Source organism: Neofelis nebulosa, chromosome 1 (genome assembly GCF_028018385.1).
Source record: "Neofelis nebulosa isolate mNeoNeb1 chromosome 1, mNeoNeb1.pri, whole genome shotgun sequence".
Classification (NCBI taxonomy): Eukaryota; Metazoa; Chordata; class Mammalia; order Carnivora; family Felidae; genus Neofelis; species Neofelis nebulosa.
Window position 1 is genome coordinate 43,418,866 of NC_080782.1, and position 26,077 is coordinate 43,444,942.

The window sequence follows — 26,077 nt, forward strand, 5'->3', positions numbered from 1 at the left end:
AGCCCCAGGCGGTAGTCAGACCTGGAATCCAAGGCCCTTGCCTCCCAGCTCTGGACTTCTGACTGGACAAGACCATCTCCCTCCTGTCTGACCTTGCGTTCTGTTGACAGATTCAGGCCCCTTCCTCAATTAACATTCTGGAGTCTTTCTCCATCCCCAGCGTGACTCGGGTTTTTCGTGTGAGGAGACAAGAGAGTGAAGTTTAAAACAGTAAAGAAAAGAGCTAAGTTAAAAGCTGCTGGAAAGGTGTGAGCCAGGAGACCCCGCTGGGGCAGAGTGACCACTGGGCTGCCCTTTCCCTGTCTGTACCACATCAGGGGAGGTCGGTCGTGTCCCTAGACCCTTGGCTCTTATACAGTGAGTCTGTTTCCTGACTCTCCCTGATCTGTGACCCCATATCCTCTCTCCACAGGCAGAAGACAGGCTGGTCCCACGCCTCAGAAGCCCCGGAAGCCCAAGAAGGAGGCTGGGAGCCCCCAAGCGTCCACGCTGGCGCTGCAGGGCGACATCAGCCGGCGCCTCCTGAACGAGCCCTGGCCTCTGAACGAGGCCCAGCTCCAGGCCTCGGTGGTCAAGGTCCTGACGGAGCTGCTGGAGCAGGAAAGGAAGAAGGCTGCGGATGCCGCCAAGGAGAGCAGCAGGAAGGCCCGGGGGGGCCGCAAGCGGAAGCTGTCGGGGGACCAGACGGCTGCCAGGGCCCCCAAGAGCAAGAAGAAGAAGCAGCCGGTGGCCGGGGGAAGCGGGGAGGGTGCAGTCTCGCCAGAAAAGGCCTCCGGGACTCCTAAGGGGAAATCCAAGAGAGCCGGAGCGAGTGGTGACATCAAGGAGAAGAAGGAAAAAGAGTCTCCTGGCTCTCAGGGGGCCAAGGAGAGGCCAGAAGGGGAGCCGGGGACGCTGAAAGTGGAGGGTGGAGACCAGGGCAACCCCAAGAGCAAGAAAGAGAAGAAGAAATCCGACAAGAGTAAGTGGTGGACCGCAGCCAGGAGCGCGCTTCCTGCTGAGAGCGGGTCCCCGCTTGGCCAGCCCCGGCGAGCGCTCAGTTGCACAGAAGGGAAGGGCTGAGGGATGTTTGTTTGCAGCCCCCGGGCAGGTAGTGGCAAAGCCAGAACTGGACCCCAGAGCAGCTCTGACTTCTGGGGCGATGATCCGGCTTCTCAGGGGCCCGGGCACCTAGGTAGCAGGTTCCCCTCAGAGCTCCCAGAAGCGGCCCCCTCTCGAGCTCCGTACATGCCCGCATGCAGTGGAACCCCCTGTCATCCCCACGCTAGCCCTGTACCTTAGGTGACATTCCCATTTATGGGTAGAATGTAGCTTTTTAAAATAAACGTGTAGAGGTTTTAGAAAATGAGTTTAAAATAGTCCAAGTGGTGGGGCGCCTGGGTGGCGCAGTCGGTTGGGCGTCCGACTTCAGCCAGGTCACGATCTCGCGGTCCGTGAGTTCGAGCCCCGCGTCAGGCTCTGGGCTGATGGCTCGGAGCCTGGAGCCTGTTTCCGATTCTGTGTCTCCCTCTCTCTCTGCCCCTCCCCCGTTCATGCTCTGTCTCTCTCTGTCCCAAAAATAAATAAAAAACGTTGAAAAAAAAATGGGATGGTTCCCCGATGTGTGGGGAGAGCCGGGACCTGGCTTCAGCAGGAGTGGGTTCTAGGACCCTGGAGACCTGCCCTGTCTCCATACTGACCCCGCCGCTTCTGGTACTAAAGAGGTTTACTTTCTTTCCTTAGAAAAAAAAGACAAGGAAAAAAAGGAAAAGAAGAAGAAAGCAAAAAAGGCCTCAACCAAAGACCCTGACTCGCCATTCCAGAAGAAAAAGAAGAAAAAGGTAGCGTGAGTTCCTCAGGGGTCTCTGGCCAGAAAAAGGATCCAGACCCCATCCTGTGCATGTCAAGAGTATGGGTGGGGTGAACCAGACCTGGTCCCTGCCCCCTTTCCATTCTTGGGGTCCAGAGGTTGGGGGTTTGTGGGTTGTGACACACTGGAGAGGACCAGGGGAAGGCAGGTGCCACCTGAGGAGGGACAAGGTCTGTGCATGTAGAAGCCGTGAGGTCTGTGAGGTGGAAGGATGTTCTTGGGGTGGGTGAAGGAGAGCCCCCAGGAGGCTGGAGGCCAGCCAGGTAGGCTGAGGTGAGAGGAAACCTTCCCTGGGATGTGTGTACCCCAGCTCGCAGGGTATCCCCACCACAGAATTATGGGTTCCAAAGACCGATCACATGAGGTAAGGTGGGAGTGGAGGGGGCTCCACCCCTTATATGGGTGCAGTTCTCTCCTCGGCCAGCGGGGCTTCAGCTGTGCTTAGAAAAGCTGAGCATCTGTTACTCAGAGACCCAGGCTCCTTCCTGGCCAGATGGGGCCCCATCCCTGCCCTTGGGGACCCCTATATCTGTTCTCGGGGAGCCACGAATCCTCAGGAGGGAACCATCGTATCGCTCCCGGTGAGGGCAGCATGGGGGGGCGGGGCGGAGATGCTTCCAGTACATGCTTCTACTTGTCTCCCTCACAGAAGAAGACAGCGGAGCAGACTGTGTGAGGGGCACAAGAGGACAGGTATGCTTCCTGGCCCGGGGATCCCTGCTGACCTCCCCTCCCCCGTGAGGGTGGGAGGGCAGCTCTAGCATCTGGCGCGGTCACAGGGGGCCGGGCAGGCGGGCTGGAGAAAGTGGTTCCGTCCCTCAAGGTCAGTGGGACCAGCGAGGTGATGCCAGAAGTCAGAGCTGCAGAATCAGAAGAGTCCAGAACAGCAATGGCAGTGACCAACACGGGGCTCCCTGGGTGCCTGCGCGGCTCATGCCTTAGGAGCTGGGCACAGGGCTAGTGCCTCTTTGTATATGAGGATGAGGTTTGAGGTCAGATATGGCTTGGTCTCTCCCCACCACTGTCTAGTTCCTTTTCCTTTTGATTTTGTAACTTTGAGGGCATCGTCCGAGGCAGAGGAAGACGGTTTAGTCAGGCCAGGCCATTCCTGGGGATCTGGGCTCACTCTCGGGGTGGTGGTAGGAGGGATTGAGTGTTCCACCCGGCCGATCGGCCCCAGCAGCCAGCAGCCTCCTGGAAATGGGGGTAGCCCAGCCTGCCTGGGTGTGGTGAGGGTTAAGTGGATCGCTAGAGCACTCAGCCCAGTTCCTGGGATGCGGGCAGGGCCATCAAGTGCCCTCTGTGGTTAATGCTCCTTCCCTGCATCAGAGATACCAGGTCTTGCTTTTGTTTTCTTCTCTTCGGAGAAAAAGGTCAGAAATCTTCCATCTGGGTGTTTCCCTCACCCAGGGATTTCTTAGCCAGGCGGTGACCAGCCCCGTGCCTCTGCCCTCTGCCCACCATGGGTTGGAATTGAATCTTTAAGCTTCCCTCCCTCCCCAGAAGACGACAGCCAGCTGCAGTGTCCGTGCTGGCCGAGCGAGGGAGCCCTGCAGAGAGGCTGGTCCGAGGAGGAAGAGGAGGAAATGCATCCAGATCCAGTGACCTCCACTCACTGATTCCACGTCTGACTTCTGTCCTGACACCGAACGCTTCATATAGATGTGTACAGTATATATATATATTTTTTTAAGTGACCTGCCTCCCCCTTCAAACACAACATGCACAGAGGCCTCGGGACTTTGCACCTCTTTGCCCTGCAGACCTAGCGAGGCCCAGCCTACAGCTCCTTCCATCCCTGGTCTCTGGCTGATGCTGAGGCCTTGTCCTCCTCTATCAGTTTTTTCCCTGTTTTGTTTGTGGTTTTTTTGTAACAACTCAAAATAAAAGGCTTGAAGGAAAGGTGGGAGTTCCTAGTGCATCGGGGACAGACGTTTTGCAGCTGACCTATTCTTGGAAGGGAGAGTCTGGCTGACACCAGGTAAACAAACCATCGCTCAGGATTTGTTCTTTACACATCAAGGCTCTGGGATGCTTTGGTGAGTGGGACAGACAGGTTGCCAGAGGAGACTCTGCAAGGTGCCCCCAGGTATTGAATCGGTGGGGAAGGAAAGCTTCCTGGAAGAAAGGGCGTCTCAGCTAAGGGGACCTCAAGCACGGTCATGGTCGATTTGCTAGGGCAGGCCAGGCAAGTACCCAGAGGCACGAAATGGAAGCGGGGGGTACTTTCCCAGCCACCTTTTGAAGTTAGGGTTTGAGCTGGAGGCAGGCCCTCTCGGGGAACCACGGGCAGAGGAGGAGCAGGAAAACCAGTTAGGCCTGAGGTGCCCTCGTGTCCAGGTAACAGAGGTTCTGTGATGGTGACGGTGAGAAACAAGGAACCCAAAAGAGCTGTCCGGGTGATCTCTGTATGACTTGGGGAGGGCAGCAGTGCGGTTGCCCAGAGCAGCGTAGGGCACCAGAAGTCATGGTGATTTCTCTCCAAAGCTTCGAGCCTTCTGCTAGTGAGAGTAGGAGGCCGTGCAGATAGAGTGCTGGGCCGGAGGCCTTGGGAGACCCAGGGTGGCATCCGGCTATACCCTTAACCTGGGGCCCTGCTCCTGTGCTTGCCTCTGTCCCCGCACCAAGTGTGTCAGTCTAGAGCAGGTACGGTTTTGATAGGGGTGAGCCCCCTGGTTCTCCACAGCCCCCACTCACTGGCAGGCCTGACACCGGGCCTGGGTCGTTGCCGTCTGTCCTCACACTCGTACTGTTCTTAGTACAGAAATGAGAACAGGGATCTGGGAAAATGGCAGCTGGACCGAGAGGAGCTTGAGCTTAAAGAGCAATGGGCAAGAGCCTATTTCTTTCTGGAAGCAGAGTATTTCTGTGCGTTAACATGGAGACCCAAGTATGTCTGTATCCAAAGAGTGCACCCCCACAGCCCGCCTGGCCTCACGGGCCTCTGGGGGGCTTCCTGGGCTGCGCCCTCCCACCCACACCGCTGGATTCAAGGTCTCTGTTACCTCCTTGGGATAAATGAACCAGATCCCAACAAGTCAGGAACCAGAAGTGTTCTACTTACTATGTTTTATTCTCAGAGCCTCAGCCCTGAGGGCTAATGACAAGCTTGACTGCACACAGGGAACTGGGGGTTGGCAGAAAGGGAGGTGGGATTGTGGAGAGGCTGGCTCTTCCTGGGTGAGTGTCGCTAGAGGGAAAGAGTGGCTCATCCCCCCTAGTTAAATAGGCTACAAAGCCAAGGCCGAAAGAGAGTGACAGCAAACATGTTGGGTGTAGGGAAGCATCGTGCCCTCTCCCTGCACCTTCCCACTTCGTCCATGGGCCTGGATCTTGGGGCTCCATGTTGGAGGCTGAACTGGGGGTCAGGCTAGCTCTTGGTTCACCTTCGTGGGCCATGCATCCCTGCTGATGTATGGGGTTTGGGCAGCAGGGCCCGCATCGTTAAATCTGTGCTGCTCTGACAGGACGCGTGTTCAAGGACGATGGAGAGCCAGGTGCCAGGGTGTCATGGAAGGAGGCGCAGAAGGGGAGCTGGTGAGCAGGGGAGTGGTGTGTAAGGGAGGGGAGTGGGGCTAGGGTGGGAGGAGAGAGGGGAGCAGGGAAGCAGTGGCCATGCAGGGCTGGTTGTGTGCTGGCATCTGTGTCTGCTGTTCACATGACCACTATGGAGAAGAGAAGCAGCCGGTTAGGGTTGAGGTCCCCTGTTGTCCCTGACCCTTCCCAGCACCCTGGGATCTCAGAGCAGTTGAGGACTTGCCACCCCTGCAGCCCCTAGAGGTGGTGCTCGTGTGAAATGGTTGTCCCCAGGGAGGTTGGAGAGTGACCCAGGGTCATGCTGCACTGGCCATTCATCCGTGAGGGATTCGGCCCCCTCTGGGGATACGTTGCTGGGGACCAAATGTCCCCTGCAGGAGCCCTTACCTTGGCCCAGGTCCGGCTTGGTCATGCCCAGCCCAGATGACAGGTCTTCAATGTCCACTGGCTCTGCAAAGGAGTAGCAAGTCCATTTGTCACTTGGCAGTCCAGCCTCCCACACCCACTGGCAAGGGGCCTGGGTCATTCTTCCCAGCCCAGCCACAGGACTCTTGTCGGATGGCAACAACCAGGCGTGGTCGGGGAAGGCCACGAGAGGGGATGATGACACAGGATGGGTGGGCCTGTAGGACTCCCGGATGCACTGTGGGTGGTGCAGGGCTGCGTGAGCATCACAGGTGAGGGACAGAAGGACAGACGAGTAAGTAGGTGAGTGGATGTGAGGAGAGAAAAGGTGGATGGACAAACACGTGAGGAATGCACGGGTAGGTGGATGGATAAAGGGGTGGCTGAGCGGCTGCCCCCAGGAGCTCGACTGTCCAGGCCACGTGTGCGCCAGGAGGGACTTCTCGCCCCGCAGCCTTCCTGAACCTTCCTGCTCCTTTGACACTCCCTGGCCGAGTAGGCACTCTTACCACTGCAGTTACGGTGCCCGTGGCTCCTGGTGTGGGGGACCTCGGTGCCGTTGGGGAAGACGCACCAGCAGTAGCCGGTGCTCCCATAGCACTGGAGCGGCTTATAGTTGCCGTTCTCGTCGCACTGGGGCCTGAACGTGCCAGGGTGGACGGCGGGAATGCGGCTGACCTCTTCCTGGCACTTGGTCAGTACTGAAGCGACAGGCATGGCAAAGACTGTGAGTGAGCAGGCCCTGGGCCAGGGTCTCAGCAGAACGAGAGATCCACATACCACTGCTGTGGGCCTGATGCCTTCTGCCCAAGTGGCCGTGCTCACTCTACCCATTGCACAGATGGGGAAACTAAGGCATGGACCAACAAAGTCTGAGATCAAAGAGGAAGTGAATGGCCAGGTGGCTGATTTATCCCAGAACTTGATGGTTTCTTCTGACACAAGGCATATTAAAGTTTGGGATCGCACTTGTGAGTCTTAATTGTAGGGAAAAGCAATGGGCGTCTCGGGAAGTCTGAGCTGCTGTTACCGGGGTTATCCAAGTACAAATTGGGGCTTTGTTGAGGATGTAGAGGGAATTCAAACATCAGCTGGGAGTTGGTCGAAATGACACTGAACGTGCCTTCTGTGAACCTATGACGGAAAAATCGGAGGCCTAGGGTGGGGCGGGCCACTGTTCTTCTACTTCCAGACCTGATGCCCAGAAGGAAGACCCTGGCCCAGAGTTGCATGGCAAATTAGTGCCAGGATGGAGGCCTGGCACTCTGCGATGCTTCAGGGCTGAAAATCCTGCCATACGTTGTCCACAAGATGGGAGAACCCCAAGGCCCTCTTGTCCGGCACCTGCTGGCTGTGAGCGTGAGGAGGTCCCTCTGAAGGTGGGGTCATGAGCCCTCCCAGCCCCCTCAGGAACCTGTGCAGTGTGGAGCGGGGAAGACCTTGTGATGACACCTGGGATGTTTTGGGCGGTTTTGCTCCAGGCCAACTTGTGCAGCGCTGACCTCCGCAAGGGAGGTCATCCCCTAAAAGGAGGCCTCTGCCTTGTGGGCCCTCAGGCAGGATGGGGGCTGGGGGTTGGGGGAGCAGCCAAGCCCAGAAGGAACAGGCAGGAAAGACAGGAATGAGAGCCCTGGAGAGTCCCAGTGCTTGGGTCAGGGAGTGCTCAGGTCCTACCCTCTGCAGCTCCAGGAGAGTCCCGAGGGAGCCCCCAGAAGCCCTGGCAGCCCGAGGCTCCCACTCCCATACCTTTCAGTGGAATGTCGGCGGGGTGCTTCTCCAGGGAGTTCTTGCTCATTTCAAACAAGAGCCACTGATACATCCAGTTCTCGAAGACCTGATGGGATGAGGCAAGGGGTCAGGCTCATCAGCCCCCTCCAACCTTCCCTGGCTTTGCCCCTGGGGACAGACATGGGGGGTCTGACAGGGACTCAACACCCCAGAGTCCAGCTGCAGCCCGGACCCACGGAGTTTGGTCTAGGTGGTTCCTCAGCTGCAGCCCTCTTCATGGTTGTGGCTTTGTTGGTGTTGGCCAGACTACTGCAGCTCCCTGGGGATGGCTTCCCCGGACCCCACCCCCCTCCCTGTGCAGCACCTTTTCCCAGCCCTGTCCTAATGTCGGGAACCAGAGGGAGCCAGTATGGGGAAACCTGCTGACCTTCCAATCCAGGGTCCCCATGGTGTTCTTAAGGTGTTTCAGGTTCTCCGGGAAGTTTCCCTTCAGCTGCGGGTACACCTTCAGAGGGTCACCCTCCTGCAGGGTAGCAAGGCAGGAGGGAAGGTTTAAAAAGTGCTCCCCGGCAGGCATGGTGAAATGTGCAGCCCGTGTTCCCCTGGACCCTTGCCGTAACAGAGCCAGTGGGGACGGGAGGCGGCAGGGGCCGTCCAGCGGCACAGCTATGTGATCCCCAGGCTGGGAGTAGAGAAACCCAGGTTCCAGGCCCGGTTCTACCACTAACCCCCAGTCTTCTTTCTACTCCTTGCAGACTCTTCCTCACCTTTCAGGCCTCCCCTCCTCCACACCCCCTCCCCTGCCATCACTCAGTCGGGTCCTCTGCTTCTTTCCATGCAAAGCTCCTTGCATGTCCCTCATCACCTGGTCACTTGTCTGCCTCCCACACTAGTCTGGGACTCCCATGGGATTAGAAGCGAGTCTGAGTGTTTCCCAGTGTGAGCCCAGAGCCTTGCAGTGCCTGGCACAGAGTAGACATGCAGAAGAAATTTGGGGAGGAAAAAGTGGGCATCTTGAGCAAGTCACTCCTGGGCTTTGGGCCTCAGATTCTCTAACACTCAAAAAAGGGGATGGCAGGGCTAGACTATGACACTGAAGGGTCACACTGGCATTTGTTCACTGATCCGGTAAGCTTGTCCTGAATGTCTCCTGTGAGCCCAGAATGGTGCAGGCCTTCAAGCAGGCTTTCCTTTCGGGGGAAACCTGGGTGGGCAGACAGTGTCACTGGCTGGGTCCCACTCACCAGGAGCATGTGCATCACGTGGTCCTGTGTCATGTTGCCGTACTTGGTGGCGTTCTGCATGGGCTGTGGAAGGAAAGAAAAGGGGTTACCAGCACTGGCCCACAGAGGAGGCGCCCTGCAGCAGAGTCAGCAGCTGGAGTCTGGGTAAGAGGCCCAGGTGCTCAACAGGAACAGGCCCATCTCTGCCACCTCCAAGCATGAGAGCTCAAGCAGCTCACTTTACCTTCCTGCGTCAAGGTCCTTATTGGTCAAATCTGCATAAGCTTTCCTGTCCAGGGCTTTGGGGACAACAGATTGTTTTATGAACAAAACCATCACCCATCTAGGACATCAAGAGCTTTGGGAAAGGAGGGGACTGAGATGCTCTGGGAAACGAGAAGCACTTTGTAAGCACCCCAGGGATGGCCCCCAGAGGCTCTTTCCTCCCCCACTCCTGGGAGCCCTCTTCTTCCTAGGGTGGGCCCTGTCCCACCCCTCACAGCAGTCCGCTCCCCCTAGCCATGCTTTTCCTGGCTCAGCAGTCCTCCCCTGTCCCTTGGCACCTGCCCTCCATCTGGGCTACGTAACACCTCCCCGCTCCACTGTCCTGGGGTCGTCCTTACCACCTGGAGCAGGCCTTGCATGGGCATCGTCTGCATCAGCATGGGGGTGGCTACCCGCAACTTGTTCAAAGGCTTGGCAGCTGTGGGAACAGGAGGTACATGCAGTATGAGCGTGGGTGGCCCCAGTGCCCAGGGAAGAGAGTACTCAGATGAGGGAGAAGAAGGCAGGCCCGGCCGGGTGCCGGAATGGGGTCTCTGAAGCCAAGGGACGTGGGGTGGGGGAGGTCAGGATGGAGGCGGGGCACGCACGCTTGGGAAGCTTCATGCGCAGGTTCTCCAGCTGCAGGTTCTGTGCGGTGACCGTCAGCTTGTCCAGCCGGCCCTGCTGCTGGTACAGGAAGTAGGCAGTGGTGGCCTGGCCGGCCAGGAGCAGAGCCACCAGGACAGAAAAGCCTGTGTACAGGGCTCCTCGGCTGCACTTGCTGTTGGGGGGATGGAGAGAGAGGTCAGAGGAGAGTCCACAGAGGTGGCTGCCCCAAGGACTGACAGAGTGGGGGGATGCCCCATTTCTATCAGTCCCTCCACCCCCTCGGCTACCCCTAACACACACACACACACACACACACACACACACAGACACACACACACACTTTAAACACAAGTGCCAACGGACATGCAGCTTGAAAACATTCCCCAAGCCCCGTATTTCCAACCGTTACTGTTCCTACGGTCCTCCTAAGCAGAAATCCTAGATCTGTCCCCTGGACTTAGGATGAGTGGGAAAGAGCCAGGGACAAGCACCTTGTCCTTTCTACCAGGGGATTTCCTGAGGATCAGGACTGCCCTCCAGGGGAAGGCAGTTTTCATCCCCCACCTACCGATCCCCTGCGGTGAAATCAGAGAAAAAGGAAAGAAGTGGGACCTGGACAGCAGAGTATGTGGCCCACCTAAAAACGAGAAGTGAGGCCTTGACATTTCAGGGGCAGGTTGGGGACACTGGACAATGTCAGACTAGAACAGGGCCAGGCACCACCCCCTCTGGGGGCACATCCTCTGCCCCAGACTCTCAGTGTCTTTGAGCAAATCTCTGCTGTTCTTTGGGCCTGTCATGTGGATGGATGCCTCTCACCTCAGCAATTCTAGGATCTGGTAGTTTTCTTCTTTGAAGTAAGATCTGACTGTGACCACAGAAAATATTTCAAATGATGATACCTACCCAAGGGGGATTTCAGCGGGAGTGTGGCGCTGAACCTGTGTAACTGGGAGAGTGTCTCACATTCCCTAAACTGGATAGCCCTACTGGGAGGAGTAGCCAGATCTCAGCCTTTGGAGCTGTTGGCCTTGGATACGGTTTGTCAGGGCACATGGACGTGGTACAGTTTAGGGAAGGTAAGGATCCTGTGCCAGGAACCTGAGAGTTCCTGGCCTGTTTTCTCCCACCTCACCCCAGAGGCAGGACTACTAACTAGAACCCCGGTGGAAATTGTTGGGACGAGACTGCATTCTGCTTACTCCAGGAACCAACAAGGACACTTTAGGAAACTCCAGGAGACCCTTCTGCATGGTAACTCATGACGTCACAAACAGAGCTCATTCTCATTGGCTCTCTGCTTGCCAGTCCTCTGCATTTTCTGGGCCAAGGTCCAGACCAAAAGATTGTTGTTCTGTTAGGACAAAGCAAACACCCTGCATGGGGAAGAGGAGACCAGACAGGAGGGGAAAATGAAAACAAATCCCACTTCTAGGCCTTCTCAAGGAATAGGGGTGGCCAGCAAGCCAGGGTCTTGTCTGTGCGCAAGCTCTCTAGCTCATTACCTACAGGCTCACGCACGCCCCTTCCGCAACCCCACACCCAGTCTAATTCCGGTCTTAGGAGAAACTGAACGTCAGTTTCTCATATGAGCATAAGAATCTACACAGCCATATTGGAGATAAGGCCTGGTATGGAGCCCTGGCTCTGCACCCCCTTAGCTCAGGGACCAGGGGCAAGTCACTTAACCCCTCTGAGTAACCTGAGATAGGAACAGCTACTCAAAGGGTTGTTACAGAAAATAAGATCCTGAGGGTTAAGCCCTTGGCTCCATACCTAGGCACACAACACTGAACACTTTTTCAGGAGTTAAGAGTTAAAACTTAGCATCTGGTTTCCTTCCTCTTTTTGCATCTTGAATGCGGTCCCCTGGTTCTGAACAACTGCCAACTCTTGTCCCCTCTATATTCATTTCCTCCTTTCCACTACCTCCTTCTTAAATAAACAATAATTACCAGCTGAAGTCAGGAGCCAACCAGAACTAGCAGGAATCATGATACAAATGTTGCCAGGCAGAAGTGCTCACAAAAGGGTCTGAGATCAGCTCAAGGCTGGAAAGGACTGAGCACACAGGGCAGGTCAGTTTTAGAAGCAGTAACTAAACTAAAAGGAAAACCAGACAAAGTTTTGAGGAGGGAGCACCCTCTCTGTACACTGAGCCCATGCTGGGTCTGCAACTCACTGGGTGGCCTGAACTCAGAGGGCCTCCATCTCCCCTCCCTGCAAATCATGTTTCCAGATGGGGGCCAGATGGTTGTGAGCTCACACTTTGAAATCAGGTTAGTCCTGGGTTCAAATTCTGACTCCAACACTCACTAGCTGTGATAACTTAGGTAAGTTGCTAACTAACAAAGCCTCAATTTTCCCTTATGTAAAAATGGGGATGGGGTGCCTGGGTGGCTCAGTTGGTTAAGAATCCAACTCGATCTCAGCTCAAGTCTTGATCTCAGGCTAGTAAGTTCAAGCCCTGCACTGGGCTCTGTGCTGGGTGTGACGCCTACTTAAAAAATTAATTAATTAATAATAAATAAGTAAATAAATAAATAAATAATGTGGGGATGAGAAAAGTACCCGACTCTAGGGTTACTTTGAGAATTAGGATTGGGTTTAGCACATAACTAATCACAGTAATTACTAACAGTGACTGAGGACTGGTAACAGGTAGACAGTGAAAGGGGACTATTATCATGGCTAGTATCATCATTGTCTTTATTTTTACTGAGACCCAGAGAGAAGCAGTGATTTGTTGCCTGGTCACCTGTCTTGCAGAATGCAGTTCCTCATGACATCTCTGAGCGTCTCTCCCAAACCCCTTTCTGCCTGGTAACAGCTGACATCACAGCTCTAAATCCCTGTAATTTGCAAATTACCTTTTTCTTTTTTTAAGATTCTATTTTTAAGTCACCTCTACACCTAATGTGGGGTTCGAACCCACAACCCTGAGATCAAGAGTCACATGCTCTACTGTCTGAGCCAACCAGGACCCCCAATTTGCAAATTACTTTTTGAAGACTGGGGACTATGGGGACACAGGGTAACTGCACTCTTTTTTTTTTTTTTAATGTTTATTTTTGAGAGAGAGATAGAAGGGAAGGGGCGCAGAGAGGGGGAGCGAGAGGGAGAGAGAAAGAGAAGGAGAGAGAGGGAGAGAGGGAGAGAGAGGGAGAGAGAGGAAGAGAGAGGGAGAGAGAAGGAGAGAGAGGAAGAGAGAGGGAGAGAGAGAGAGGGAGAGAGAGAGAGAAGGAGAGAGGGAGAGAGAGAGGGAGGGAGAGAGGGAGACCCAGAATCTGAACAGGGTAGCTGCATTCTAACCCCGCTTTTTTTCAGGAAACATCTGGATGAGAGAATCCTGGGGCTAGGAGAGGGGTCCCGGGGTCCTCTGGGTGGCTGCTCTGGCCCCTTGCTACCAAGGAGAGGGACACAGGCAGGGCATGCCCACATCAACCTTCAGTGCCTTCTACAAATTTAGCCAGAGTCCCCCTTTGCCTTTCCCCGACCCCTTCCAGCATCTCTCAATCCCTCCTGTAATGGCGGACGCGTCCATCTACTCAACAAACACCTGTGACTATACTTCCCTGATACAAACTCATACACTGGTCCGTGGGAATTAGAGAGAAACCCCACTGTGATGAGCTGCTTCCACCATCCTCTTTGCGAAACTCTGTTTCTCCATCTAGGATCCATAGCATTTTCCAAATCTTGTCCAAAGTTTCTAACCTAGGATTCACAGTCCAGCTTCCCGAGGTCTGTGAAGCCTGTGATATTGTTTGAAACTCTAGGGAGAGAATCCGGGGCTCTCTCCTGATTTTCAGAAGCGTATCGTGCAAAGAAATATAAAACTCCTGCCCTCAAGAAGCCCCCTCATTGTACAAGAGAGAGAACAGAAGACCTGAGCAGGCCAGAGACTTGCTCAACATCACCCAGAGTCAGGGCCTGAATCTCGCCGTCCTGCGGCTCCCCATCTAGTGCTCCTCCCGCAGCACCTGGGCACGTCTGTGCGGTCCAGGATTTGCGTGCTCTCTCCCGAAGCTCACACATACCTCTCCGGGGCTGCAGGGCGCTGGCCCAGAATGGGCAGCTGCTCATGGTTGGAGATAAGGTCGCGCTGGTCTTCCATGGTTCTGGCCTCTAGTCTTCCCCACCACACCTCCTGCTGCTGCTGCTGCCTCCTGGGTGTCTGGGACCCTGAACCCGTGGCCCACCTCTTGAAGTCGGGGCTGAGGAGGAATCTGATTCGTCCACAGGAGGCCACTCCGCCCACTAGTTAAAGTGGAAGTGAAAACCACAGAGCTGGAAATACCCCCACTTGGGCAAAGCTGCCTTTAACAGGGCAGGATGAGGGGGTGGTGATGCTCCCCAGACAGGTGGAAAGGCCAGCATACTTCCATTGGTTGCTCAGGGCCCTCGTCACTTGTTTCCGGGCAGACCTTTGGATTCATAAGGCACTTTGGATATTTCAACAAACAGGCAAATGTTCACTCCCTAGACAGGAAACCACTTTGAAAGAGAAAATGCCTTTGTCTCCCCTGTTCCCCCATAGATAGCTGGGTGCAGAAAGGGAGAGGAAACGGTGGGCTCAGTGATCCCCCTGCTGCCTCCTAACTTGAGCATTTCATGAACTGAGTCCATGTTTCTAAGGCTCTGGGACTAACATTAACTGCCACTTACTAAGTCCTCCTTTGTGCCAGGCACAGTGCTAATTGTTTTACATGCTTTGTTTCATTTGATCTTTACAGCGACTCTTTGAAGCCTGTTTTATTTTATTATTTCCATTTATAGGGAGGGACTCAGAGGCTTTTGAGAGGCTACGTGCTTGCCCAAGATCATGCATACAAGAAGTGGGGAGTCTAGGTTTTTAACCACTCGGCTCTTCCGTCATGCTGATGTCCAAACCATGTATTTCAAATTCAGGACAGTGGGGGCCTCTGCGGAAGGCCTGAGAAGGGAGATTTAACTGTGTTGGCAAGGTTTTATTTCTTACTATCTGTGGCTCACATACCACATTTGTTTTATTAATCTTTATGTCTTTTATGTGTTTCAAAATTTACATTAGTAATTTTTAAAATAATTTTAACAGCTTTTAAAGACTTTGTGGTTTGGGGTGCCTGCGTGGCTCAGTCAGTTAAGTGCCCAACTCTTGGTTTCAGCTCAGGTCATGATCTCATAGTTTGTGACTTTGAGCCCGACATCAGGCTCTGTGCTAACAGCACAGAGCCTGCTTGGGATCCTTTCCCTCTCTCTCTGCCCCTCCCCTGCTCACGTTCTTTCTCTCTCTCTCTCTCTCTCTCTCTCTCTCAAAACAAATAAATAAAGTAAAAAAACATAAAACCTGTTAAAAATAAAAATAAAATAGACTCTGTGGTTTGAAGATTCAATGAGTCTAAGATTTCAAAAGTCAAGGGAGATAGTATATGTATTTTGAGGAGACGGAGAAGAGCAGACATGGCCTTCAATGCACCAGACCGGAGTTCAAATTCCAAGTCAGGAAGACCTAGCCCATGACCTGAGCCAGTGCCTTGACCTTTCTGAATTGTTTTTCTCCTTTGTAAAGGAAGGACAATAATACTAAACTTGCTAAGTTGTAAGAGTAAATAAGCATTTAGCACAGAGCCTGGTAACCATAGGAGATGCTCAAGAAATGAAACCGTTACTCAGATATTTACTAGTTAAGATATTTTCTGGATAATCAAGACAAATGAAATTATGTATCCATACAAACTTGAGCACAAATGTTCATAATAGCCCTCAAGTGGAAATAACCCAAACCCAAAGTCACTAGATAAACAAATTGTGGTTCACCCATACAATGGATACTACTTGCAAAAAAAAGGAATGAACTATTGATACATATACAATCTGGATGAATCTCAAAATAAGTATACTATATGAAAGAAGCCAGAACAAAAGAGTATATACTGTATGATTCCATTTAGATAAAGTTCTAGGAAATGCAAACTAACTTACAGTGATAGCAAAGAAATGAGTAGTTACCTAAGGATTGAGGGGGTGTATGGGTGCCTGGGTGGCTCAGTAGGTTAAGCGTCCAACTGCAGCTCAGGTCATGATCTCGTGGTTTGTGAGTTGAAGCCCCACATCGGGCTCTGGGCTGACAGCTCAGAGCCTGGAGCTCACTTCAGATTCCATCTGCCCCTCTCCTGCTCACACTGTGTCTCTCTCAAAAATAAATAAATATTAAAAAAAAATTTTTAATGAAAAAAAAGGATTGAGGGGGTGCGGTGCAGGAAGGGACAAGAAGGAGGGATGACAAAGTGGCACAAAGAAACTTTGGGGGCACTATCTTGATTGCAGAGCTTTATTCATGATGTATGTACATGTCAAAGCTTACCAAATTGTACACTTTAAATACACAAAATTTATTATGTATCAATCATACCTCAATAAAGCTATTTTTAAAATAAGACTTTTGGGGGCACCTGGGTGGCTCAATCAGTTAAGTGTCCGACTTCGGCTCAGGTCATGATCTCATCATTGGTGAGTTCGAGCCCCGCATCGGGCTCTGTGCTGACAGCTCGCAGCCTGGAACCTGCTTCAGATTCAGTGTCTCCCTCTCTCTCTGACCCTCCCCTGCTCATGCTGTCTCTCTCTCCTTCAAAAATAAATAAAAACATTAAAAAAAATTTTTTTAATAAAATAAGACTTTTTAAAAACATTCCTTTTTTTTTAAGTTTATTTATTTATTTTGAGAGAGAGAGCAAGCAGGAGAGGGGTAGAGAGAGGGAGAGAGAATCCCAAGCAGGCTCCAAATAGGGCTCAAATTCACAAACCATGTGGTTTCTAAGCTGAAACCAAGAGTAGGATGCTTAACTGACTGAGCTACCCAGGAGCCCCTTTTAAAAACATTTCTTAAAACACAAGCGACAAAGCAAAATAGTGTGTTGTACTTCAAAAGTCACTATAAAGAAAGTAAAAAGTCAGCCCCCAAATTAGAGAAAATATTTACAAATTATATATCTGATAAGGGTCTAATGTCCAGATTATATAAAGAGGTATTAGAACTCAATAGTCAAAAGACAACCTAATTTCAAATGGGCAAAGGATTTAAGCACATCTTTCTCCAAAGATGTACAAATGGCCAATAAGCACATGAAAAGATGCTCCACATTATGAGTTATTAAGGAAATGCAAATCACAGCCACAATGAGGTGCCACCTCACACCCACTATGATGGCCGTAACCAAAAAGACAGACAATAACAAGTGTTGACAAAGATGTGGAAAAAGTGAAACTGCCGTATTGCTGGTGGGAATGTAAAATAGTACAGCTGGGGTGCCTGGCTGGCTCAGCCACAGAGAATGCCACTCTTGATCTCAAGGTCCTAAGTTTGAGCCCAACATTGGGGGTTGAGTTTACTTTTTAAAAAATAAGTGGCGCCCGGGTGGCTCAGTCGGTTGAGCGTCCGACTTCGGCTCAGGTCATGATCTCACGGCTCGTGGGTTCGAGCCCCGCGTCAGGCTCTGTGCTGACGGCTCGGAGCCTGGAGCCTGCTTTGGATTCTGTGTCTTTCTCTCTCTCTGCCCCTAACCCACTCACATCCTGTCTCTGTCTCTCTAAAAAATAAATAAACATTAAAAAATTTTTTAAAAAAATAAATAAAATTAAATTAAAAATAAAATAAAATAAAATAAAATAAAATAAAATAAAATAAGGGGCACCTGGGTGGCTCAACTGGCTAAGAGTGACTCTTGGTTTCAGTGCAGGTCGTGATCTCATGGTTGTTAGATTCTCTCTTTCCCTCTCCCTCTGCCCCTCCCCACTTGCTCTCTCTCTAATAAACTTAAAATTTTTTTTTTAATTAAAATATGGTACCACTACTTTGAAAAACAATTTGACAACTCCTCAAAAAATTAAACAGGGTTACCATATGAGCCAGTAACTCTGCTCCTAGATCTGGCACAAGAGAAATGAAAGCACACCCCCACACAAAAACCCGCACACAAATGTTCTTAGCACCATTGTTCTTCATACCCCTAAAGTGAAAACAACCCAAATGTCCATCAACTGATGAGTGAATAAAAGTGGCATATCCATACAATAGAATATTATTTAGCCATAAAGAGGAGGTAATATATCAACAGAACTGGTTTTTTTTTTTCCAGAAACAATGAAGTACTGATTCATGCCACTAAATGTTTGAATTTGGAAAACATCATGCTAAATGAAATAAACCAGACACAAAAGGCTACATACTGTATGATCTATTTCTGTGAAATGTCTGGATTTCCATAGAGAGAGAAATCCGTAGAGAGAGAAAGTAGATCAGTGGTCGCCAGGGGCTGGGTGGGGAGGGGAGGATAGAGAATGATTGCTAATGGGTAGGAGGTTTCCTTTTGGGTGATGAATATATTCTAGAATTAGATAGTGGTGATGGTTACACGACTTTGTGGATATATGGAAAACCACTGAGTTGTACAATTTTAAAAGCTTGAATATTGTGTTATGTGAATTATAGCTCAATTTAAAAAAAGATTTCTTGGTAATGATGGCTAGAACACACATATAGCTTCACTTCCTCTCTCAAATGACATTTTTTTAATTTAAACTATAAGGACAAGGAGGACAGAAGAGAAAGCAGCAGCAGAATTTTGGAAGCTGGAGAGCATATACACTAGAGGTAACTCCTATAGCAGATCCAGAAAGCTAAATCCTAAACCTGCAGCTAGAAAAGCTGACAAGCCACCTATTTACATGGCAGATGTAAATCTGCTCAGGAACTGGGATATTAGGCAACTGGGTAGGAGTAAAGGTGGGGCTAAGAAGAGGAGGATTGGTTGGAAGTCTGCTTACCAAACAGTTGGATGGATACCCACTTCCTTTCCTGCCATAAGTTCCTCCTCCCTCTCTCAGGGAAGACTGGAAGTTTATCCTCTGGCACAGCATAGGACATGGGCTGGTACTAAAGCTAAGAGTCCCAGCCTTCTCCCCACTCCCGGTTCCCCAAATGCTAGAAGGCAGGCCTGTCCCTCCAGGCAGTACATGAGAAGATCCTTCTTTGGGGAACATGACCATCCCAGGAGAAATGACCTAAATATTCTGACATTGGGGGTTCCTCAATGAAACGGATAATGCTATAGGGGAGCTCTCAGTGGATAAGCCCTACTCATGGATCACAGCTTCTACTTGGTTTTTTAGATCATCAAGGGTTATAGAATATCTGAAGAAAGCCTCTAACATAAAAGAGAATGAACAAAACAAATAACCAAACCCCCAAAAAGCACCACGGAGGAACAAAATGGCCATGATTAGCATTAGAGACATAAAATATGATACTATACCCATGAAACAAGAATAGATGCCCTTAGAAGAAAAACACAGCTGAAAAAAGAAAGAAGAAAAACGCAGCTATTGAAGATTAAAAGCACAAGGGCAGATATTAAACAATTGGTAGATGGAAGATAAAGGGTTTTTTTTTTTTCGTTTCTCAGAAAGATAAATTTCCCACAAAGACAAAAAGAAAAACTGGAAAGAAAAGAAAAGAGAATTAAAGACCAGTTTGGGAAGCCCAACAGCCAAATATCAGAGTTCCAGAAATAGAGAACAGAGAAAATCAAGGGGAAGAAATCATCAGTGAAATAAGTCAGTACAATTTCCAGAATTCAAGGGCATAAATTTCCAAACTGAAAGGGCCCAGGGAAGACCAAGGAAAAAGCATGAAAATAGTCTCAAACCAAGGCACATTATGGAGAGGCTTCAGAAAAATAAAGACAAAGAAAAGATTCCGCAAATTCCAAATTTCCAAAAAGGAAAAAACAAAACATATACAAAACACCAGGAATCACAATGACTTTGGACTTCTTAACAGCAACCCTGCAAACCAGAAGATAATGGAGCAATGTCCTCAAAATTCTACAGGAAAGTTATTTCCACCCTGGCATCTTCACTGAGCCAAATTATCAAATATGTGAGGGTGTCATGAAGATATTCTCAGACATTCAAGATCTCAAAATTTTTCCTTTCTCAGAAAGCTTCAGGAAGGTATGCTCCACCAAAATGAAGGCGTTCACTAAAAATACAAGGAGACCTGAGACACAGGAAACTGAAATTCCACTTGTGAGACAGAATAGGGATCCCCAAGAGGGTGGTGCACAGAAATTCTAGGAGTAAAACGAAAACATCTACATTGGATCAGGCCCAAAGGCTTTGAAAGACATCTCAATGTGACAAAATTGATACATATCTGATATGTCTGATAGATATGTGATATGTACTGAGAGGCAATTTAGGTAGTTTTTGGAGAGTATAAAATTAAATTATGATAATTTCACTGAAAATTAAGTGAAGGAACACTCATACACTGTTGGTGGGACGCAAACTGGTGCAGCCACTCTGGAAAACACTATGAAGGTTCCTCAAAAAGTTAAAAATAGAAGTACCTCATGATCCAGTAATTGCACTACTGGATATTTACCCCCAAAATGCAAAAACACTAATTCAAAGGGATACATGCACCCCTATGTTTATTGCAGTATTATTTACAACAGCCAAATTATGTAAGCAGCCTAAGTTTCCATCAACAGATGAACCGATAAAGAAGATGTGGCACATATACACAATGGAATATTATTCAGTCATTAAAGAGAATGAAATCTTGCCATTTGCAACAACATGGATGGAAGCAGAGAGTAGAATCTTAAGCAAAATGTCAGAGAAAGACATATATCGTATGATTTCACTTATATGTGGAATTTAAGAAACAAGAAAACAAGGGAAAAGAAAAAAGAGAGAGAAAGACAAACCAAGAAATAGATTCTTAACTGTAGAGAACTGATGGTTACTGGAGGGGAGGCGGGTGGAGGGATGGGTAAAAAAGGTGATGGGGGAATTAAAGAGCACGCTTATCATGATGAGCCCTGAGTAATGTACACCTGAAACTAATATAACACTGTATGTTAACTGTACTGGAATTAAAATAAAAAACAATTTAAAAAAACAACAAAAAAAGAAGGGTTGCTGGGTGGCTCAGTCCATTGAGCAACCCACTCTTGATTTCAGCTCCGGTAATGATTCCAGGGTTGTGGAAGCAAGCCCTAAGTCGGGCTCACGCTGAATGTGGAGACTGCTTAAGATTCTCTCTCTCCCTCTGCCCCTCCCTGACTCCTGCTCTCTCTCTCTCTCTCAAAAAAAAAAAAAAATAATAATAAAATTTAAATAAAAAAATTCAAAAAGGGGTGCCTAGGTGATTCAGTCAGTTGAGTAACCAACTTTTGGTTTCGGCTCAAGTCATGATCTCAAGGTTCATGGGTTTGAACCCCACATGGGTCTCTGTGCTGATGGTGCAGAGCCTGCTTAGGATTTTCTCTCTCTTCCCCTCTCTCTGTGCCTCCCCTGCTCATAGGCACATTCTCTCTCTCTCACAAAATAAATAAATAAAGTTAAAAAATTTTTTAATAAAAAATAAAAGAAAAGAAAACAGAGGTACCTGAGTGGCTCAGTCGGTTTAAGCAGCTGACTCTTGATTTCAGCTCAGATCATGATCTCGTGGTCATGGGATTGAGCCCCGAGTCAGGCTCCATGCTAGACATGGAGCCTGCTTAAGATTCTCTCTCCCTGTCTCTCTACCCGTCCCCTGCTCACATGCTCAAGAAAGAGAGAGAGAGAGAGAGAGAGAGAGAGAGAGAGAGAGAGAGAGAGAGAAAGAGAAAGAAAGAAAGAAAGAAAGAAAGAAAGAAAGAAAGAAAGAAAGAAAGAAAGAAAGAAAGAAAGAAAGAAAAAAAATTAAGCAAATGAAAAACCAAGACAACTATTAAGTCTTGGGAAAACAAAAGTTATATATGAAATCAATAATAATCCTAGTATACTATGTAACTCAACTTGAATGTCATACACATTGTCATAATATGGTAAACATTGAATGCTGATCATAAATAACCAAACATATAATAGAGGTATAAGGGAGGAGTAAAGGACAAGAAAGAGTGACATAGAAGGACAGAGGAGGAAAGAGGGCTAAATCCTCATCTTCCACTGTGAAAAACCAACCAGGTAATGTTTAAAATTGAAAAATCAGGAAGTAAAATCAGAAGTTATTTAGAGATACAGAGATAGATACCAAAAGAATCAGCTAAAAAAGTTTAAGTGGTATAAAGAGGAAGATGAGGAAATGCTATTTTTCATAGTAAGCCTTACAGAAGTATTTGATTCTTTGAATATGTAAATTTTTGTAGCTTTGATACAAAGGAAAACTAAATTTAAAAATAATGAAAAAAGGGGCACCTGGGTGGCTCAGCCGGTTGAAGCCTCCGACTTTAGCTCAGGTCATGATCTCGTGGTTTGTGGGTTTGAGCCCCATGTCGGGCTCTGTGCTGACAGCTCTGAGCCTGGAGCCTGCTTCAATTCTGTGTCTCCCTCTCTCTCTGCCCCTCTCCTGCTTGCACCCTATCTCTCTTTCTCTCAAAAATAAATAAACATTAAAAAAAATTTTTTTTTAAATAATGAAAAAATACATCAAAGTCAATTGATTGTAAGCTGACTGTGAAAACAAAATGGCAGGCCAAAACCTTTTCCTTGTGAAGCAACTTTAGGCTAAGGCCAAAGATGACCCCAAAAGTCAACCTGCTCTTGAGTGCAGGTGACTGGAGACTAATTCCAGCCAGGAGGGTGGACCCCAAGACTGAGTTTCTCCAGGGTGGGTGGGAGAGGGCTCTAGGCCCCACTGCCTACTGAAGGAGACCTATGCCACCCCTCTCCCTGCATTGGGAAGGAGACAAAGTGGTGAGGAGCAGGAAGACTTGGTATCTAACACATCCTTAAGGTTAAGGCAGGATTCAACGACCCCATTGTTCAGATGGGGAAAGTCTGGCTCAGAAAGGGGAAAGGAACTGGGCCAAGGCCATACAGCAAGGTCACAAAACGCTGGGTCTGGCCCCTGCAGCTAAACAAAAGAGCCAGTCTGCGGCAGACTTCCTGTATTCACCTCCAAGTTCTAGTAGTTGGATCACAGGGCAGAAAAAACGAAAATACAAGGTAGGTGTGTTGGAGACATCAAGAGAAAGAAATGTTCAAAGACTACTGGGATTTGTCAGAAGGATCCAGGATCCAAATGGAATGGGCAGCTGTCAGTGAAACATGGGACATTTCTAGAATCAATTAGAATAATTTACCTGCTCTTTAGAAGAAACTATAGTTCAATCCCAGGTGATAAAGAAAAATTCTTCTTAAAAAAATTGTTTTTTAATCTTTATTTTTGAGAGACAGAGACAGAGTGTGAACGGGGACGGGCAGAGAGGGAGACACAGAATCTGAAGCAGGCACCAGGCTCTGAGCTCTCAGCACAGAGTCCAGTGCGGGGTTCAAACTCACGAAACGCAAGTTCATGACCTGAGCCGAAGTCAGATGCTTAACAGACTGAGCCACATAATGCTCCCAATATTCTTTTTTTTTTTTTTTTCCAAATGTTTATTTTGAGAGAGAGAGAGAGTGTGAGCCAGGGAGGAACAGAGAAAGAAGGAGACAGAGGATCAGAAGTGAGCTCTGTGCTGACAGCAGAGAACCCAACACAGGCTGGAACTCACAGAACGTTGAGATCATGACCTGGGCTGAAGTTGGACGTTCAACCAACTGAGCCACCCAGGCGCCTCAAAGAAAAATTCTTCTTTACAGAAGAATACAAGAAAACCAACATAAAAGAAAAGATAGAATTAGAAAATCACCTTTTAATAACCCCCAGTGCAATAGCTGGTTCAGGTAAGGGCCACCAATGGATGCCAAAACCATGAGATGAAAGGTTGGAGAAGGAAAGGATATCATGCACTGAAGCAGCATCCCAAAGGTCCTCACTGGTTGCAAAGAGGGAAAGGCACTTTACGAGGGTGTAATCCTGCTATCAGCACCAAGTGATCAAACTTAGCATCACCAATCGTGGGACAGCCTGACAACAGGTTTCCTAATGGGATATAACACTGAGCATCAGCTGGGAAATATCTTTGCTAAAACATCATTAACCTGAATCTACCTCTTTTTTTTTTTTTTTTTAAGTTTATTTATTTAAGAGAGAGAGAACTGGGGAGGCGCCGAGAGGGAGCGGGGCAGAGAATCCCAGGCAGGCCCCATGCTATCAGCATGGAGTCTGACGCAGGGCTCAAACCCACAAACCGTGAGATCAAGACCTGAGCCGAAACCAATAGCTGGATGCCTAACCAACTGAGCCACTCAGGTATTCCAACCTGAATCTCCCTTTAGACCTAAGTTTCAGTTTACAGTAATTAGAAGAATAGAAGAACAAGTGAAATGACACCAGAAGGAAAAAGACAAATCCAAGGACAGTCCACAAGACAATGACTGTTACCATCAAAGAGTCAATGCCATGAGAAAGTGTGTGGAGAGGGTTCTATATTTTAAAAGATTTAAGAAATAAAAAAGAAAAAGAAATGTAGGGACGCCTAGCTGGCTCAATCAAGGGAGCATGGAACTCTTGACCTCAGGGTTGTGAGTTCGAACCCCACGTTGGGTGTAGAGATTACTTAAAAATAAAATCTTTAGGGGTGCCTGGGTGGCTCAGTCGGTTAAGCGTCTGACTTCAGCTCAGGTCACGATCTCACAGTCTGTGAGTTTGAGCCCCACGTCAGTCTCTGTGCTGACAGCTCAGAGCCTGGAGCCTATTTCAGACTCTGTGTCTCCCTCTCTCTCTCCCCCTCCCCCACTCTCATTCTGTCTCTTAAAAATAAGTAAACATTAAAAATCAAAATCTTTAAAAAAATAAAAGATTTACAAAATTTAATAACCAGGTGCAATTTATAAATCTTGACAAGATTCTGGTTTGGAAAAAAAAAGCTACAAAAGATATTTTTGAGAGGCCGAGGAAATGTGAATCTGGATTGAATATTAGAGGATATTTCAAAATTGTTACTGCTTGTCTTAGCAATAAGTGTGAAAGTGGAATTTTTGGCTGTTAAGTGATTATGTTTTTAGGAGCTGAAGACTGAATGAAGTACTTGGAGGTGACATGACTTGATGTTTGCAACTTATTTTCAAATGGTTCAGAAAAAAAGATACAGATAGATAATAGGTAAAATTAACTAACAACGGTTGATCATAGATGGTGGGTATAGGAATGATAAACTTTTCTGTATGTTTAAAATTTTGCATAATAAATGGTTGGCGGAATGGTTTTCAAAGCCTACACAGGAACCGTGTTGGGTACTAAGAAGACACTATGTTGCCATCACTGTTACATTGACACTTGTGGGGGCAGCGGGCTCTTTTACAGCACAGGCACATGTGCGTCCTAATCTTTATTGGACTTTCTCAATAACTATTCAAAAGGTTTTTTTGGTTTTTTTTCATAGGAAAAAATTCCAGCTCTACCACTTACTAGATGGGTGATTTTATGCCAGTTACTTAACTCCCTTTTGCCTCAGTTTCCTCAAATGGGCATGCTAAGAGAACCTATCTTATTGGGTTGCTGGGAGAATTGAAGGAGTCAACACACACATGCCTGCCATAGAGACTAAGTGTGCAGAATTTAGGTAGCTCGGTGATATGATTTCCTTGCAAACTTGCCACGTCTGAATTAGGGACCCTGCCTGTGTACAGAGATTTGGAGCCACTCAAGGAAAGGGAGCAGCAGGTATGTTTGTCTGAGCATGTGTATCCTCCCACCAGGGAACTTCCTGGGAGTCTCGAGGTGTACCCTTCAAGCTAGTCAGTTGAAATGCCTGCTCTCCCTTGGTGTGGACACTCTAGGCTCCAGAGGTGTGAGTTCCTGCCAGTTCATTTGGGTGAGCCAGGAGGTGGACTCTCTCAGGACCTCAGGCCCATCCTGTTCTCCTCCTCAGTCCCCAAGTCTCTGAGAGGGCGGAGCTGCCCCAGGTAGCAGGCCGGCCGTGCGTATCCAGCCCTGCCCACCACCCTGCATGGCCTGGCCACTCTTTTGGTGGGAGGTCTCCAAGGACTCTGGTACACTTGGGCTGTGAACACAGAGCCAGGAAAGGGGCTCTTTGTGGGGAAGGAACAGGTCCGGGCTCCAGTCCCACATCTGCTATACCTGCCCCAGGCAAGTTACTTACTTCACTTCTTCCATTCACTCATTCAACACTTACTTATTGCACATCTTCTTGGTGCCAGGCACCGTCTTGGGTACTTGGGCTACATCAACGAACAAAGCAGACAACCATCTCTGCCCTTATGGAATTTACATTTTAGTGGGAGATAAGCATGTAAACTATACTGTTTGTTAGAGAGAGATGAGCAAGCTGGGAAAAAGGGAAGGTATTGCTGGGGCAGGTGGATAGGGGTAGGCTGCAGTACTTTATAGGGTGTTGGAATGCACCTCACTGGCAAGGCCAGATTTGAGCATAGTCTTGAAGGTGAGGTTGTTTACTATGCCCACGTCTGGGGGAAGAGTGTCCTCGGCAAAAGAAAGCCAGAGAAAAGGTCCCATGGTGGGGATGTGCTTGGCATGGTTGAGGAATGGCAAGGAGGCTAGTGTGGCTGGAGTGGAGCCTCT

General features: G+C 48.9%; 2 protein-coding genes across 8 annotated transcripts in view; one reads left to right on the plus strand and one right to left on the minus strand.

The window, feature by feature from the left end:
- TCOF1 (treacle ribosome biogenesis factor 1) overlaps positions 1–3,751 on the plus strand; it is a 38,394-nt gene extending 34,643 nt beyond the window's left edge. For 5 of the 6 annotated variants that reach the window (XM_058720106.1, XM_058720121.1, XM_058720136.1 and 2 more), the window contains 4 exons: positions 413–961; positions 1,723–1,820; positions 2,499–2,542; positions 3,353–3,751. In XM_058720106.1, coding sequence (XP_058576089.1) covers positions 413–961; positions 1,723–1,820; positions 2,499–2,525 — 674 coding nt within the window. In that variant the 3' untranslated portion in view covers positions 2,526–2,542; positions 3,353–3,751. The remainder of the gene's footprint in view (positions 1–412; positions 962–1,722; positions 1,821–2,498; positions 2,543–3,352) is intronic. The other variant, XM_058720114.1, reaches the window with a different exon arrangement.
- A 1,150-nt stretch (positions 3,752–4,901) lies between these two features.
- CD74 (CD74 molecule) lies at positions 4,902–13,902 on the minus strand. Of its 2 annotated transcripts, XM_058720196.1 has the most exons (9): positions 13,656–13,902; positions 9,615–9,787; positions 9,366–9,445; positions 8,764–8,826; positions 7,947–8,042; positions 7,538–7,625; positions 6,301–6,492; positions 5,774–5,836; positions 4,902–5,514 (listed from the first exon to the last, which is right to left on the minus strand). In XM_058720196.1, exons 1-9 carry the CDS (start codon positions 13,730–13,732, stop codon positions 5,504–5,506), a joined length of 843 nt encoding a protein of 280 aa, XP_058576179.1. In that variant the 5' UTR covers positions 13,733–13,902; the 3' UTR covers positions 4,902–5,503. The 2 variants fall into 2 exon arrangements, with proteins under 2 accessions (XP_058576179.1, XP_058576188.1); XM_058720205.1 differs by lacking the exon at positions 6,301–6,492 and having other exon boundaries at positions 13,656–13,892.
- Positions 13,903–26,077: the final 12,175 nt, after the last annotated feature.

What these genes read in the sequence shown, in the direction of transcription:
- CD74 (XM_058720196.1), bottom strand. Translation starts at nt 13,732, where the DNA reads ATGGAAGACCAGCGCGACCTTATCTCCAACCATGAGCAGCTGCCCATT. An exon ending in CGCCCTGCAGCCCCGGAGAG is followed by an intron (nt 9,788 to 13,655) that starts GTATGTGTGAGC and finishes TCCCCCCAACAG; the next exon opens with CAAGTGCAGCCGAGGAGCCC. An exon ending in CGGGCACCGTAACTGCAGTG is followed by an intron (nt 5,837 to 6,300) that starts GTAAGAGTGCCT and finishes ACTCCTTTGCAG; the next exon opens with AGCCAGTGGACATTGAAGAC.